We start from the raw sequence: 16,935 nt of genomic DNA on the forward strand, positions 1-16,935 counted from the left end.
TGCTTATAAAGTTTCCTTAAAAATATGTATTTTCATGTTGAGTTTTGCCAAATGGAAATTTGGAAAATTTTATAGGAAACATAAAATTCTAGTTCTAGACAAATGTAATTTGTGTACCGTTAAAAGTTGGAATTAGGTTGGGGCCAGGGATTTAGCTCAGTGGTTTCACTGCCTGCTATGCAAGCACAAGGAACCGAGTTCGATCCCCGGTACCAAAAAAAAAAAGTTGGAATTAAACTATATTTTTCTAAGACACAATTATATTTGAGAGTATCTTAAATGTTAAACAGGGTGGTATTGTAGACAGGACAGGACCTTGGGGAGTCAATAGGAAAGACAACTGAGGCTCACTCACTGGTTAGCATTATAAAAAGAGGTACTACACCCACCTACTTCCCCTGGGGATAAATACAAGTGATTAATATTCTAAATAGGCATCAATCTCCCTAGCCCATTTCCCTTCAGGAAATTTCTTGTACATGACTTAATTTCTCATTTGATCCCCGTTTAATCAACATTACTTGGTGACTGTATTTACAGTCTTATTGGTTGACCACGGTTTTGTCCCACCTCATGCCCACCTTGTAATTTCCCATTGGGTCTTACAGTTTTATACTACCTCATCTCGTGGCTTTGCCCTAAAATAACTTTGAAAATAAAAATGAAATGAAATAAAATAAAATAAAATAAAATAAAATAAAATAAAATTTGAGGGCCGGGGATTTAGCTCAGTGGTTCTGCCACCTGCCTGGAAAGCACAAGGTCCCAAGTTCAATCCCCGGTACCAAAAAAAAAAAAAAAAAGTAAAAATAACTTTGAAAAGTGGGGTGGATGGGCAACCCACTTTCCAGTCCCCCTTTTCTTTCTCAAAACAGAGCTTTCTCTCAATAAAAGTTTTCCTACTCTTAACCTCCATTGTTCCTAGAATTCATTGTTTGATTTTAGAGAACATGAACTCACGTTTTGGATATCTAGCAGGTTGGGAGTTGTATTTCCTTTATTTGGATTATTTTTGCTTATGTGGATTACTTGCTGCCCTATATAATTTTGGATTACTTGGTGCCCTGTATCAGTGGCCTATGTCTATAATCCTGGCACTCGGGAGGCTGAGGCAGGAGGATCACTGTGAGTTCAACACCAGCCTAGGATACATAGTGAGTTCAAGGCCAGCCTGAACTACACGGCAGGACCCTGTTACCTTTTTTAGGGGGTAATGGGGATCAAACTCAGGACCTTGTGCTTGTGAGGCAGGTGTGGGCCCACTGAGCTAAATCCCCAGCCCTTGTTAAAAGCTTGCTTAAAAAAAAAGTAAGTATCAAAATGTTTTTCAAGGTAAAAAACAAGCTGATGATATGTTATGCTTAGAGTTAGGTTGCCCTTATTTTGGCAGTCAACTGGGCTTACTTCCTGTGTGTTTCAACTCTGCACTTATAAATTCACAGGGAATGTTCCCAAAGATTTCAGGAATTATTGGATACCTGAGCTGCATGCAGAAAATATGTTGTCACTGGAAAAATATGAGGAATGACTAATCAGACCTGGTGGGGTCTTCTGGGTGGAACAGATTAAGGAGGCACCCAGCAGGTATTAATCCAGCAAATGCATTCTTTTCTTTTCAATCCACTCCAACACTACAGGTGAAGTCTATCTTCACCTGGCAGGAAAATGGCATCTTTACGTCCAGCCTAAGAGATGACAACTCTGCAGTTTTGCAAGACCCTGACACCCTCCATCCACAGGACTTCATGGCAGTGGATCTCACTGACCTAATGCTGCTTAGCCTGGAGAGCTGGAAGGCATAAGAATCTAGTTGGGTATGGTAGCACATGCCTACAATCCCAGCACTTGGGAGGCTGAGGTGGAAAGATCTCTTGGTTCAAGGCCAGCCTGGACTACATAATTTGTTCAAGGCCAGGCTGAACCACGCAGTGAGACCTTGTCTCAAAACAACAAAACATCACTGGGTGTGGTGGCGCATGCCTGTAATCCCAGCACTGGGGAGGCTGAGGCAGGAGGATCACTGAGTTTGAGGCCAGCCTGGGCTCTGTATTGAGTTCAGCGACAGCCTGAACTACAAAGGGGGACCCTGCCTCAAAAAAACCAAAAAAAAACAACAACAAAAAACCATCCCCTGAAGAATCAAATGTTTCACTAAAACGTCTGTGTGTGATTGGAGATTACTGCCCACTCAGCAAAACTCCTGTCTCCTAAATGAAAACACCAACTGCATTTGTGTTCAACCCCCAGGCACCAAGCAGTCAGCTTCAAGTCTTATGAAAGCACTCACTTTTGGGTGTTTTCCAAATGCATTTACTGGACAGCCCCCTAATCTACCACCTACAGTGGGGCCTTGAACAAGAGATTCCCTAGGTAGACTGGGCTGCCCAAAGTGTGATTCTGGCAACTGCAGCCCCCACAAGCCTACAGAGCACATAGATTTCCAAATATTTGAAACCTGAAGCAAAAATGAGACTCCCTGTGTTCCTGATGAACTGTCAGGTTAACTATCCAGGGCTCTGCTAGAGATTAGACACTACCATGGGAATCCCACAGTACTGCAGCCTGGACTGGGCAGGAACTGACAACCTACCCAGCACCTTGCAGTCCTGTCTGGTCCATGAGGAACTCGGCCCAGGGGACTGGGCTTGAGTTAACCCTGAAAGTGAGCTGCCTACTTGTTCCTACACTGGGAGGATGACTGTGGGTGAAGAGCAAAAGTGCTGAAGCCAGGTTTACAGGCAATCTCTGTGGTGTACTGACATCAGCAGATGACGTATACCAAGGTAATGTCTCATGGAGGATAGAGGATGGCCCAGAAGGAAAACCAGCCCAAAGAAGGTACTACATTGTCTTTTATGTGAAGAGACTGTTGGCATCTGTCTGGATCCTGGTGTAGCCAACTTGGGAGAGATGCAACTGGAAAATAGTGATGAGGAGGTTCAGAAGTTCATTGTTCACCGGGAGGTTCAGAAGTTCACTGTTCGCCGGGCATGGTGCCACACACCTGTAATTCTAGCATTCGGGAGGCTGAGGCAAGAGGATTGCCACAAGTTTGAGGTCACCCTGAACTACATAGTGAGACCCTGTCTCAAAACAAACAGTTCATTAACACATTCCTGCTGCCTTGAACACATGCATGACTGTTCCATTGTGCCAAGTGCTGAGTGGTACAAACTGATCGAAATTTTTTTTTTTGGTACGGGGGATAGAACTTGAGACCTTGTGCTTGTGATGATCGAATCATTTTAAGTCTTTTTACTAATAAGATTAATAAAAAGCCACCGGATGAGTCAATCATGCATATACCACCAGTGGTTTAAGCTGGTAGGAATGTAACCATGTTTAAATAAGTCGCCCAGCAGCAAGATGCAATTTATGACCCCACGTTGGGAACATGCTACAAGTGACCACATCTCATGTGAAAGTTCACCACAGGCTTCCGCTGCAGGGGATTCACTTCTCACAATAAAGCCTGAAGCTGTGGACTAAGTTGGCAAACCATGGCCCATGTATGCCCACCAGCCGCCACCCCAGAAGCTACTCTGGGCACCCAAAGCAGGGATCCCACTGTGCTGACCAGAATCAGTGCCAGGAGAGGGAAGAGCTAAAACCAGCCTGAGGAGGGGCTGTGGCTTTCAGGGATGCAGCTCATTGACTGGGCTGGGTACAGGGCACCTCTACTTGCAACTTGACACCCATTTCCTTGCCTGGAACATGATTGCCCATATCCCATAAAAAGAACTCACTTCTTGGAGATCCCCAGGCCCTGTCTAGGAGGTAAGAGTAATGGGAAAAATGGATTCTGTCCTTGTAAAGTGTGGCCAACCAGGCCTTCCCCACCAGCAGGAATCTGGAGCTTGTACTGAGTGTTGGGGGTGCAAATCAGATGTAGGTCATGAAAGCCATAGACAGTTACATGGAGAAATGGGGCCTTCCCTTTGCCTTCTGGGTCTTGGCCATACCATCTCCTGGCCAGAAAAGTTCAGGACTAAGCAAAAGCAGGCCTCAGCCAATGGTCAGCTTATGGCTCGGGTACAGGTGACACCCCGCCCTGGCCCAAAGCCTCAAATTAGGAACTAGCCAACTTTTCTTTAAAAAATCATATAACAGGGCTGGGGATTTAGCTCAGTGGTTTCACAGCCTGCTGCACAAGCGCAAGGACTGGAGTTCGATCCCTGGCACCCAAAAAAAAAAAAAAGTCATGTAACAAATATTTTACATTTTGTAAGTCATCCCATCTCTGCTGTAACTATTCATCTGTCACTGTAGTAGTATAAAAGGAGTCAACAGATGAGCAACGCTGTGTTTCAATAAAACTTTATTAACAAAAACAAGCAGCCGGCCACATTTAGCTCAAGGACTGTAATTTGCTAACCACTGCCCTTTATGATACTCAGAAGATGGCCTGGCTGCCCAAGGAGATTGTGGCCCAGTTTGTCCCTCTGTGAAGATGGCCTGGTGCTGTCCTGAGGTTGACATGGGGCAGAGGCCAGAACATGAGCGCTGTTCTGGAAAAGGCTGAGCCTTCTGTGTAGGAAATACCAACTGCTTTATCATAGATCAGAACCAGCCCTCCAACGCCCTGTACACAGGCTCCTTTGGCAGGTACTGTCCCTTCTGGGCCCTTAGGAGCCCTTCTACTGCGGCCTGACCACCAGACCCTGTCTGGTGATGGCCCAGTTGTAGTTCTTTGAGGAGTTCAATGCTTCTTCCACCCTCGCTTCCAGGTTCTCTCGGGTGATAAAGTTTTTTGCCTCCTCCTATGGCAAAAAAAAAAAAAAAGGCCGGCTGCATGGGAGCCCCATACAAAAACAGGCAGCCTGCAGAACCTGCTGCAATCTAACCCCTCCCTCAGGCTCCAGCTGCCCCCCAGGGAAAGCTGTCTGCAGACCAAGGCCTCTATGCCCCCAACATCAGGAGGCCTTACTAGAGTACTCTTTCTGAGACAATCATTCTCTGGACACTTAGAATCCTAAGCACTAGCTGTGACAACCTTGTAGTCTCAGTCCCTAAATGCTATCTGGCTCACTTTTATTTTTTGAGACAAGGGCTCACTATGAGGTTCTGGCAGGCCTTGAACTCTCCTTGTAGCCTAGGATAGCCTCAAACTCGCAGTGATCCTTCTGCCTCAGCTTCCTGAGTTCTGGGATTACAGGCACAGGCCACTATGCCCCGGCCCTGGTCCACCCTTAAAACACTTTCCAACTGGTTTTCTCCCCTCTAAGCCTCATCCACTGTTCCTGAATTACATCTCAACCTGCTAACCCTTTCTAACATAGTCAACCTTTCAATAACCTGCAAGGTCAAACACTCTTCTGTGTATTGCGGGGTCTCGCAAACATGGGCCTACCACCTGCTAGGTGTCTGAACAGGTTCCCATATCCACTCTCACCACGGATCTCGGCGCACACAGCCCCCTCGCGTCCCTTCTTCCCCAAGCCCTGGACAGCTCTCAACCCCTGTGCTCCGCTGCGGCCCACCTGTAGCTGCTGCACTTCCTGCTCCCTCAGTCGCACCCAGGCCTGCTCCTCCAGTGCCCGGCGCGCCTGCTCCTCCGCGTGCTGCTGCTCCAGCTCGCGCGCTTCCTGCTGCAGCCTCGAGATCCTGAGGGGCAATGGGCGAGGCTAAGGGGGGCCCCGCCCACCCCTAGGCCGCCCGGGGAGGGGGGCCCGCCTACCCCTAGGCCGACTGGGAAGAGAGGCCCCGCCCGCCCCGCGCACCGCAGCTCAAGCAGTCGCTGGTTCTCCGCCCGGTTCCAGGCCATCAGCTCCTGGTGTTTGGCCGCTTCTTCCCGTGCCTTGCGCTCCGCCAAGACGCCGGCACGGGCCTCGTACTGCTGCTTCCGCACCTCCGCCATGAACTCCAGCCTGGGCAGGACGCTCTCCCAGTCAGCACCCTGCCTCCCGCTCGGCCCCATCCCCGAGGGCGCCGCCAGGCCCGCCTCTACACGCACCTGAGGGCGCGCACGGTCTGGCGGTACAGCCGATAACGCTCCGCCAGCACGAAGAATTCCGCAGGGTCCACAGCGGGCGGCGTGTTCACGCGGCCGACCTTGGACTTGGCCGGCGGGTCGTGGCGCGTCTTGCGGCCGCGCGCCGGTATCAGCAGCACTGCAAGAGGCCGGCACGGAGGTCCAGCGCGGAGGGCACTCAGCGCGAGGTGCATGACCGCGTCTGCGTCTCACCTCCCGCGCCGCTCGCTCCAGCCCGACCCAGAAGCGGTCGCGGGGCACCATGGGACCTGTAGTCCTCGGGTCCGGTCCCTCCCCTGTGGGGGCAGAGCTCGTGCGCTGCCACCTTCCGAAGTCCCTCCTACCAGCGGGGCTGAGCCCGAGACCCTTCCGCTCCCTTAAGGGTCGTCTCAACGCGGATGGTGGAAGGAGGGAACGAAAGAAGAAGACAATTCGAAGCAACAGCACCGTGGACCTCACGCTTTTATTGAAGATCCGCGGAACACGTCGCTGGGCTGTGATCTACGGAGGGAGAGGAAAGGTCACGCTGTGGGATTCTCCGGTCCAGTGACGCCAAACTGCGCCCTTCCCTCCTGTCCTTTCCTGTTCGTCGCAGGCCGTCACGTAGCTCGGGAGCCCCTCTCCCGCAGGCGCCTGAGGACCCAGCATGAGGATCTCCAGCTACCTGGGCAGACGGCCATTCCACTCTAAACAACCCCGAACTTAAATTAGGCCACAGAGCTTTGCCTCTAGGATCGTCCACATCTTCCTTTAGTTACTAAGGTGCTTCCCTTAACTTTAAATATATTCCATGTGCAAAAATTAGTAATAAACTCACGCCCACCTTCTGCTGTGGTCTTGGGGAGCTCTGCAGAATTGTTCTGCATGCCTGTGCCAGTGACCACTTGGGCCTTTGAGCCCCACCGCCTGTTTGTATGGGGGGACACCCCTCCGCTCTTATCACTGCCCACCTTGAGATTGGCTTGTCAAGAAACTGGGGGACTCCACAGCTGCCACTGTCTTATTTATGTAGATTTTTAGTACACTTCTCTCCTGCTCCACCAGTAACTAGAGAAACAGCTGGGAGTGCTGGAGCAGGGAGCATCCCAGTGGTGTTTTACACTCTACGCAATTCTTCAGTAGCATGGCCACTGGGGACCAGTGGCTGGTCTTGAATGTGGGGTCCTCTCACCCCACTCACAGGTAGTATTTACACCAGATGCTGTTTCCTGTGAAGAGTCCACCGAAACATGCTTCTGCCCTCCCAGGGCACAGTGTCCTCAGAGGGAGCCAGGTCCTTACTTGGGAGTCTGTGGGCAGCTTGAGCAAGGCTGCCCGCTGCAGTGCCCAGTATTCTTCCTCAGAAGGGAACAGAGGCACCCATCTGCCTCCACTCCCAGGCCCAGGTATGTAGAGGAGCCGCAGCCAGCATGGTCTTCCTCCCACCCAGGCTGGGAGACCCATTACCCACCTGAGAGCCTGGGAACATTCTGGGAATCCTGGGATGAGCTGTAGGCTCGCTTTCCTCCAGGGTACCAGCCATGGGACCAGTACTGAGCCCTCAACGGTCCAGGGTAGGTGGTTAGTAGCAGCAACAGTAGCAACAGCAGCAGCAGCAGCAGCAGGAGGCTGAGCCTAGAGCTGGCCATGGCAGGGCTGCTCTCAAGGACAGTGGGCAGAACTCAAGGACCCTGATACTTCCACATACACCCCTTCCTCTGTCCAGGGTCACCCGGGTCAACCAGCATTTCAGGCAGCTTTAGTGTCTCCCAACACCTTTCCCTTTCAGCCACTTCTCATCCTAGGCCTACAGGGATTCAGACCCTGAGGGATGCTGGCTGGGTGAGGGGAAGGTACTCCAGGGGAACATTTGGAGCACCTGGTGCTAGGGCACTAGAGTGGCGGGCTCTGCTCTGTCATCTCCCTTCTGTGGTAGCTGGAGGTGTGGAACAGATGTGTGATGGTGATGGGAGCAAGTGGTCCCATCCCTTGTTCCTCCCATGCCAGGGTGGCAACCACAGCAACACATAGCATTGCTGGGGGAGCAGTGGGCAAAGGGGCTTCTTTTCTAGGAATGGCTCAAGGGTGGAGGGGCTCAGGAGGGGGAAAGGAACAGTGTGCCACACATCCAGGCTGGAGCTCCATCCAGGACACCTGAGGGAGGGCAGCCCCCCAACTCACCAGGACAGCTGTGGTAGAGGCGACTCCTTTGGCAGCTGCAGGACCTAAGCCAGCAGCCCTGGGATTTATTGTCCAGGTAGCTCCACCCTCTCTGCTCTGGCCCACAGACTCCAGTGACGTCTTGAAGATGCGGGGAGCAGCTTGCCACCCCACCCCATCTCGTATCTATTTCATGAACATACCCTGGGCCACCCCTGGCTCTACAGTCACCAGACATGCCCCGCCTCCCTTCCCCATCTTCCTAGGGACCTGAAGTATGAACAATGGCTGTAGAATGGTCCAAAGAAGAGCAGTTTCTTTTCCAAGCCTTAGAGCTTTACTGAAGGGGTAAACTGCCACAAGGACATCATGCTGGGAACTGAATCCATAAGAGGGAACACTTTGGAAATCCTAACAATACCTTGCAAGGTTTGAGACTGCCCAGTTTTGCCTCCTGACCTGGACATTGCAGTGGACTTACAAAACTTATGACCAGCCTAATTTGCACCAAACTTAGCCTTAGTCCTATTTCTCTCTTCCAAAGAAGGCTAAACTGCACATGCTTCCTTCTTGTTCTAAAAGCCCAGCCTGCTTCCTGAAGGCAGGACACTGGTTCAGTCTCACTAAACTGGTTCAGTCTCATTGAACCCAATTTGCAGATCTATTCTGTGCTTGAATAAAACTATCTTTACTTTTATTTTCACCTTGTTTATGATTTCTTGGTTATCAGAAGTCACAGGACTCCTGCTCCAGACTGGTCCATGTCCTGGTCTCATCTTCCACTTCCCAGGCTGCATCCTCAAGCTCCTGCCCTTGAGGCCTATAAATCCCTCCCTGACCCAAAATTTGTGATCATATTTCTGAAGGCTAAATGTGTTCACCCGTTAAAATGGGCAGGTAGAAGGGTTTGTGTCCACACATCTGGCACAGGGCTGGGTCACACCAAGTAGAGGTGGGTTTGGGTGGCCTATCCAGGGTTGGGCTTTCTTCCCTCCAAGCAGGCCCCGGAGTAGGGACCAGCTGAGAGGACCTGCAGTCTCTCTGGGGCTATCAATAGTAAGTAAATTTGTCTCCCAGGCTTAAATGCCTTTTTCATCCCACGTGCACCAAGATCATTCGTGGATTTCAACAGAGCTAGGCTGCATTGCTGGCAAGAGGCCCTCGCCTCCCAGTCTGCATTAGTAGCTCAGCTTTCCACCGCCAGCCACCAGCCTCTAGGGGTCAGAGACCTGTTTACAGGGTTAATAGCCAATTGGCATTTGAGTTCAACAGCAAATGTGAGAGCCAGGGTCAGGCTTGGCCTCCTGGTGAACAGAGTCATTGTCCAAACAGATTTGTCAAATCCTGTGACAAAGATGGGGAGCGAGCTCATAGCAGGCACCATGGACAGTCCTGGGCACCCGGGTTCCAGCTGTGATTTTCCAAATTGACGTATTAGCAAAGGCTTGAAATGAATGTGAGAACTGTATGTTCAGTTAAATTGTTTTGGGAAATACATAGATTTTGTAAACTGATTTTTAGAAAAATATTTGCTTTGTAGTTTATTAAAAATAGCCCTTTGGGGCTGGGGATTTAGCTCAGTGATTTCACCGCCTGCTGTACAAGCGCAAGGACCTGAGTTCGATCCGCAGTACCAAAAAAAAGAAAAAAAGCCCTTTGGAAGGGGAATAAAGGAGGAGGGAGGGAGAAAGGAAGGGAAAAGAAAAAAGTGAAAATAGAAGGAAAAAATGGAAACAAGGCTTTTGTACACAGAGAAGGGAGAGGAGTTTGAGGGGAGGGGGAGAATGGGAAAAAAAGAGGCAGGAGGTACTGTGCACATGTGCAAATTCCCTGTGATGAGTGTTATCATTATGTATGTCTAAAATGTAACAACAGACCCTGTCTCAAAAAAAAAAAATGTACCAGTGAGGTGTGGTGGCACATGCCTGTAATCTTAGCACTCAGGAGGCTGAGGCAGGAGGATCGATGCAAGTTCGAGGCCAGCCTCAGCTACAGAGTAGTTCAAGGTCAGCCTGAACTGCAAAGAAAGAGTGTCTCAATACCCCCCCAAAAATGTACCAATAAATGTTTTGCTATTTTAAAAGACTATAATCTTGAATAAAATATAATTTCATTTATTTGAAAAAAACAGCCCTTTGAAACCAGACACAGAGGTGCATACCTGTAATCCCAGCTACTCAGGAGGCTGAGACAAGAGTGCCACGAGTTTGAGGTCAGCCTGGGCAACACAGTGAGGCAGGAGACTAGGGTGTGGCAAAGACTAGCTAGGAAACTAGGCATGACCTGTTAATTACAAAATCCCAGGACAAATGTGCATAACACCTCCCAAAGCCCTGCACCTGCACATGGGCTTCTCGCTGGAACAAGGCAGGTTTTTTTTTTTGGTACTGGGGATTGAACTCAGGACCTTGTGCTTATGAAGCAGGCGCAGAGTGCTGCTGAGCTAAATCCCTGGCCCTGTTCACACTCTTCTTACCAAGTGTACTTATTTTTCTGTTACTTGGCCCAAATTCACTCTGCAGAGCCTGTTTCTTTTCCTATCTTTTTTTTTTTTGTATCAGGAATCAAACTTGGGACCTTGCACTTAGGAGGCAGGCGGCGGCACCACTGAGCTAAATCCCCGGCCCCTCTTCCTATTTTTAAGAAATGGAGGGCCAGGGATTTAGCTCAGTGGTGCCAGCGCCTGCCTCCTAAGTGCAAGGTCCCAAGTTTGATCCTCGGTACCAAAAAAAAAAAAAAGAAATAGAAAACCTTGCTACCATTTGCACTTGTTTTGACCAGTTCTTTGCTCAGGACAGAAAGAACCTAGAAACCACCTCTAGAGGGAGATTCCAGCAGCCCACAACCCAGTACCAATAGCAAGAGCCTATTTCAAATAAAAGAAAAAAGGGTGGGGATGTGGTAGAGCATTTGCTTAGCATGTACAAGGCCTTGGGTTTGACCCCCAGCACTGCAAAACAAACAAGCAAACACCTCTTTGAGTTCAATCACCTAGCTTTGTTCTAGGTTGGGTTTACAGAATGTTTCAAAATAACCTAGTGTTTTGTTTTGAGACAGGTTCTCACTATGCAGTGAGACCATAGGTCTTCACACTGGCCTGGAACTTTGTAGCTCAGGTTGGCCTTAATCCTGTGGCGATCCTCCTGCCTTAGCCTCCTGAGTGCTGGGGATTCAACTCTGGGCACCTCATGGATTTTGGGCAAGCATTCTACTACTAAGCTACACCCCTACCTCCCTGATATTTATTTTGAAAGAGGAATAGGATGCCTTTTTTTTTTTTTTCTGTAATTTGATTATGGTTTTTCTTGAAAAAATCCAAACCAGAGTAATTAAGCTTCCCAGGGAAAGTTCTGGTTCCTTTCTTTTTGGTACTATATGTAGCTTTTCAGGTGACTGGCTGATATTCCTTCCAAATTACCAACTCTGGAAATTTTTCCTCATTATCTCAGCAGAACAGGAAAGATAGTCGTTCACCATTGACTTCCAACCGATGCCTGGTTCTGAGGATAAAACATCACTGCAGCTGGGCATTGCTCATAGCCAGCTGGCAAAGCAGAGGGTTAGAGCTGAGTACCCAGCTATAGTTAGAGATAGATGTGTACAAACCCTGATGCTGAAGACGAGTTAGCTGGAGAGATGGAAGCCTCGTGGGAGGGTACAGTGGGGTGTGCTGATGAGAAAGCAAAATGAAGAGCTGCCGGTGATTTGTGAGTGCAGTGTGGTGGGGTGGAGTACATTGGACAGGTGGAACCCAAAGGATTGAGGACAGCCTGGGCTGAGGGATTAGAGACATGTGCCTCTGGAAAACTGAGTCACTCAGCAGGAAAGGCTGGAGGAGGGAAAGGGTGGAGGAGAGCTGAAGGTCCAGACAGCCCAGGCCCTCAAAGTGAGGTAAGTCTGTAGAATCACTAACACCAGGGGAGAGTTAGTGGACTGGAAGCAATGGATCCCTGGAAATCCTGGCAAGCTCAGGTGAAAGGCATGTGTTACGGTTTAGATCTAAAATGTCCCCCTAAAGTCTCATGTGTGTTTCTAGGTGACTGGATCATGGGGGTGCTATACTCCTTAGTGGATTCATCTGTCCACAAGTCCATAGCTGAATGTGCTGTTAGGAGGTGAGGCCTGGTTGGATGTGGGTCACTGGCAGGTGTGACCTGGACCAGTGCATTCTTGCTCATCTCCTCCCTTCACTGTCTTGCTTCCTGGCTGCCACAGGTTGAGCACCTTCTCCTCCACCACGCCCTTTTGCCATGCTGTTTCTTCCTTGGAGCCAGCCGACCATGAACTGAAACCATGAGCCAAAGTAAACATCTTCTCTTTTAAGTTTGGGTGTCAAGTATTTTGTCCCAGTGATGGCAAAGTAAGACCTCATGTGTGGGAATGAAACAAGAGAGGAAGGAGGGCTGGGGATGTAGCTTAGTGGTGCAGCGCTTGCCTGTCAAGTGCGAAGCTCTGAGTTCAATTCCTAGTACAAAAAAAAAAAAAAAAAAAAAAAAGGAGGAAAGAGTGAAGGGTACAGACTTTTTTACATCTGTCATAAAGGGGGAAGAACTTAGGCTCTGAGGGAAACGTGTTCTGGGGTTGATAATGAATGAATAAAAATGAAACCCAGAAGGGAACTTACTTGAAGTGAGATCTCTGAGAATGGACCTAGAGCTTTGGGTGTATAATGGGCATAGGCTGCCACTCTTCCCTTCGAGATGCTCGCTCACCTAACCCCTGGGAAATACACCTGCTTGGCTATGGGGTGGGAACTGGATGAGGTGGTCACCCTTGCTCTTCCCACAGGATTGTGCTGTGTGGGTCCAGGGCATTTTTTTTCTTTGATTCTACACTGGTTCTTTTTGGATTTACCTGTCTTGCAATCATGCACAAGCCCTGAGTAAGAAAGAAATGAAGGAGGGATGAAGGGATGAGGTTTACTTCTAATGGAAGGGGAGAAAAGAGCTGAGCTAATAATTCATCCTGGAAGACATGTGCCTAGGAATTAGGTAACAACTGGAATATTGGTGCAGCAGAAACCTGGCCAGGCCGCATCGGAATATCCTGCCCAAGGCAGCCTTGGCAACAAGTGAGCAGCTTGCTGGGCAGTGAGGAGGCAGCACTGGGATGTGAGAGATGTGGGACAGCCTCAGCTGTGTGTTCACTGGGAGTATGCTAACCAAGAAGACAGGGACGCCTCCCTAAACACAACATCCCTCACTGGAAATTCCTGATTCTTTGTTTACTTTATCAGGCTTCTTTGAGAACTGCTGGGTTTTGAGTGAACTGTCCCTTGGAATTCATTAGTTCCTATTGAAGTACTGAATGCCTCTAATGACTTGTACTCACCTTTTTTTTTTTTTTTTTTTTTTGGTGGGTACTGAGATACTGAACACAGTTTCATGCATGCTAGGCAATCCTACCACTGAGTTACATGCTGAGCCCTTAATTTGGGGGGAATTTTGCTTTTTTTTTTTGTGGATACGTGCTGGGGATTGAACCCTGGGCCTCATCCATGCCAGGCAAGTGCTCCACCACTGATCTGTTATCTTCCACTGCCCTTAAATTTTTTTTTGGTACCAGGGATCAAACTCAGGTGGCGGAACCACTGAGCTAAATCCCCAGCCCTGCCCTTAATTTTAAATTACAGTAATACCCAGTTCACAAACACTTCTGTTCATGAATAATTTGGTTAATAAACAGAAGCATTTGGCAAAATTTTGTGTTTGTTAACGAACTCCACATTGGGTGACAAACACGAATGCGGCCATCTTCCCCAGAATTGTGGAACGAATTAAGTTTGTGAATTGAGGTACCACTGTATTTAAATTCATTCATTTGCTCATTTGTTTCTATACCTATGCATTTTTTTTTTTGGTACTGGGATCAAACTCAGGACCTTGCACTTACAAGGCAGGCATGGCACCACTGAGCTACATCCCTGACCCTATACCCATGTATATTTTAAAGGCAGGGTCTCCCTACATTGCTCAGGTTGCCTCAAACTCCTGGGCTCAAATGATCCCTCTGCCTCAGCCTCCCCTGTGAGTAGCTGTGATGACCTGCACACACCTCTTGAAGCTTCCACAGGTGGTATGTCATTGTGCCCCTGCTGCCGCAGGGTTCTTTACCACACATCCCTCCCTTCACACATTCATCTTGAGTATGTGATGCACCACCAGGATGCCCTCTTGGAGCCACGAGATGATGACTGTATCCCCTGGACTCAGAGGTCCTTTGCAGTGCAATTCCACTTGACCTTCCCTCCTTTGTACTCATCTAAATTTCCAGCATCCCTTGGGTCCAGTTCAAGTCCCACATTCTCCAAGCAGCTTAGCTGCAGTGACCTGTGAGTGTGCCTCCATGGGCCAGCCTGGGGTGGCACCCCTCACTCCTGAAGCTGATGAGTGCATGGCCTGCTCTAACTCTTAAGAAAGGCTCAAGGCCACAGGCTCCTTCTGCCTGCCCTCCAGCCGACCTTCTGCTCCTATGACAAGCTGCTCATGAGGCTATGAGTGGTGAGCAGATTCATCCTCCCAGCTGTGCCCCAGCAGAAGGCCACACTGCTCAGCAACCCTGTAGTCATATGTAGCCATAGGATTAGGTTTTAACCAGTGGTGTATGAGTGGAAAGGAAAAGTACAACTTAAAAAGTCCCCCAAAATGAAACTGCTTTCTGTGCTCTTTCCCCATGCTAGGATGGAATATGGACACAGCAGTGATCAAACTCCCACCATGAGGATGAGAATTTCATCTTGGGGAACCTAGGACGGGAGGTGAAAGGATGCTGGGACTCTAGGACCAGCAGAGTATTATATTAGAAATAAATGAACATCCAGATTCCTTAGGACACAAAAGTTCAAGGTTTCTGTCAAACATGTCAGGCTTGAGACCAAGCTGGGATTTAAGACTCCCACTGAGTAGAGATCTAAGATTCATTATGTTAGCATTTAGATCTGTGAGACTTCACATAAAAGTCCTGGAATTGAGGACACATATGGAAGGAAAGGGAGGCTACTGAACCAATCAGTGTGGATAGAAAGACTTATTCTGGACAGTGATACAATCTAGATGGCTTTGGAGCTAAGCACCAAGGACTGGAGAGGTCAGACTGGCCTCAGCCCCAAGGCCAAGCTGGCTTCTTTTTCTCCAGTGGCCCTTAGTGGATCCTCACTCTGTTTCCAGTGAGTGAGGCTGGCTGGGACCACTGCACCAAAGATGTGCTGATAAAGACGAGGAGCCTGGGGAATATGCAGAGATAGAGGGGCTGTGCTTGAGGAAGAGCCAGGAAACCCAGAGACAGCAGCAACAGTAGGGCCAAGAGTGGTCTAGAAGAGCTGAAGCCCTGTCTGGCTGGCCCACCCCAGACAAAGGGAGAGACATTTCCTCAGGGAGTCAAAACTTTTATTATCTGATAATCCCTAGTGTGGTGCCAGAGATACCGCTCTGGTCCCATTACTCCCCACGGGGGGCTGCTGGGATGTAGGCAATGGGAGAAGCACATGGGCCAGGGAGGGGAGGGATATTTACAGTGCAGGGAGGAAACAGAGGCCTGCATGGGGATACTGGGACAACCATTTCCTCAGGAACTCTGAGAACTTTTGTGCTTTTTTTTCTTAGTTGGTACCGAGCCATGTGGAATGGGTTTTGTATTTACCTTCTTTAGGAAAAGATGTTTAAACCAAAGAACAATTCAGCCCAATTTCCAGGCTGAGGATTTCACGATATCAATCCAAACATCACACTATTTAATTCCCCAATAAAACATTGGAAAAAGGACTATCAGTGCTAACACATTTACATATAAAATCTCCACCTAACAGGTAATAGAAGCCTATGTACCAATTTCTAAAACAGTTATAAGATATATACACAATTTTGGGTATATTAACAAAACAGAATATTACAAAATATTAAAGGCAATTCTCCTGTCCATGGGGCTTATCGCCTGTCACTTGAAGTTGGCATAGTCTGAGAAGGCGTCAATGTACTCCTGCACCACCTTGTAGCAGAACTCGTACTGTTCCTGGAGAGCAGAGGCCAGGAAGAAAGCCAAGGTTACTGAGGAAATCAATGTCTGCAGAATCCACTGTCTGCCAGAGTCCTGACAGTTCTGCTGAGTGCAGCAGATCTTCTGCAGAGCTGGCTGGACTGACAAGGACAGTCCTAGGTCCTGCAAGGGTCAGCCCTCAGTGTGCTGGACTGGGAAATGGGGCATCTGGGGTGTGGCCCAGCCCTAACCATGGCTGCCAGGTTAGGATGCGTTCTGGTTCTCAAAGCCTCAATCTTTTGCCAAACCTCCTAAAATTGAGCTTCTCAAACGTTTCTAGTCACACAGGATTCAGGAAAACCTTTGTGGATGTCCAGACTCTAGAGTCAGATCTCTTAGCAGGGAGTTGAATAGACTAAGGGCAAGACTTCCTGCCCTCTCCTTTACATCCAAACAAAAAAGAGGTGGCAACCCTTTCTAACTTGTCATATCTCCCTTGGTGACACAGGCTATCCTCCCACTGGGTCCCTTCCTGCCTCCCAAGGTACTTGTCTGTCTCGGGCACCTCAGGAAAAGGTGGGTCTGTGGTCAGTCAGTCTTCTGACTACTGGGCGTGCTCTCTGAAGGCCTCCCTGATGGAGAAAGATTGCAGATGGTGATGGCAAAGACAAGGACATAGACAGCATACCAGTGTCTGGACCATGTGTGGCCTCTGCAGCCGAAGACTCTTGACAGTCTGGAAGACGTCCAAAATTCCCTCTGCCTTCACGCGCTCCAGGACTGTGCTCAAGGCACAGAAGGTCCCGGTCCGTCCTGCTCCAGCGCTGAAACAGAGCAGACATCTTACTACTATA

The 16,935-nt window shown here is 49.0% G+C and overlaps 2 protein-coding genes and 1 pseudogene across 17 annotated transcripts in view; all 3 read right to left on the bottom strand.

Moving 5' to 3' along the window:
* Positions 1 to 4,301: 4,301 nt before the first annotated feature.
* On the bottom strand, positions 4,302 to 6,472 carry Mrps26 (mitochondrial ribosomal protein S26). 2 transcript variants are annotated; one of them, XM_004840692.4, is made up of 4 exons: positions 5,954 to 6,472; positions 5,721 to 5,867; positions 5,481 to 5,604; positions 4,302 to 4,760 (listed from the first exon to the last, which is right to left on the bottom strand). In XM_004840692.4, exons 1-4 carry the CDS (start codon positions 6,163 to 6,165, stop codon positions 4,638 to 4,640), a joined length of 606 nt encoding a protein of 201 aa, XP_004840749.1. In that variant the 5' UTR covers positions 6,166 to 6,472; the 3' UTR covers positions 4,302 to 4,637. The 2 variants fall into 2 exon arrangements, with proteins under 2 accessions (XP_004840749.1, XP_087044859.1); XM_087188733.1 differs by lacking the exon at positions 5,721 to 5,867 and having other exon boundaries at positions 5,954 to 6,237.
* Positions 6,473 to 6,998: 526 nt separating this feature from the next.
* Positions 6,999 to 7,757, bottom strand: Gnrh2p (gonadotropin releasing hormone 2 pseudogene; annotated as a pseudogene).
* Positions 7,758 to 15,818: 8,061 nt separating this feature from the next.
* Ptpra (protein tyrosine phosphatase receptor type A) overlaps positions 15,819 to 16,935 on the bottom strand; it is a 157,278-nt gene continuing 156,161 nt past the window's right edge. For all 15 annotated transcript variants that reach the window (XM_021254989.2, XM_021254988.2, XM_087188726.1 and 12 more), the window contains 2 exons: positions 16,770 to 16,905; positions 15,819 to 16,117 (listed from right to left, as the gene is read on the bottom strand). In XM_021254989.2, the coding sequence (XP_021110648.1) occupies positions 16,043 to 16,117; positions 16,770 to 16,905 (211 nt within the window). In that variant the 3' untranslated portion in view covers positions 15,819 to 16,042. The remainder of the gene's footprint in view (positions 16,118 to 16,769; positions 16,906 to 16,935) is intronic.

This window comes from Heterocephalus glaber, unplaced genomic scaffold (genome assembly GCF_053883595.1).
Source record: "Heterocephalus glaber isolate CG9 unplaced genomic scaffold, H.glaber_assembly_v1.0 deba00001532, whole genome shotgun sequence".
Taxonomy (NCBI): domain Eukaryota; kingdom Metazoa; phylum Chordata; class Mammalia; order Rodentia; family Bathyergidae; genus Heterocephalus; species Heterocephalus glaber.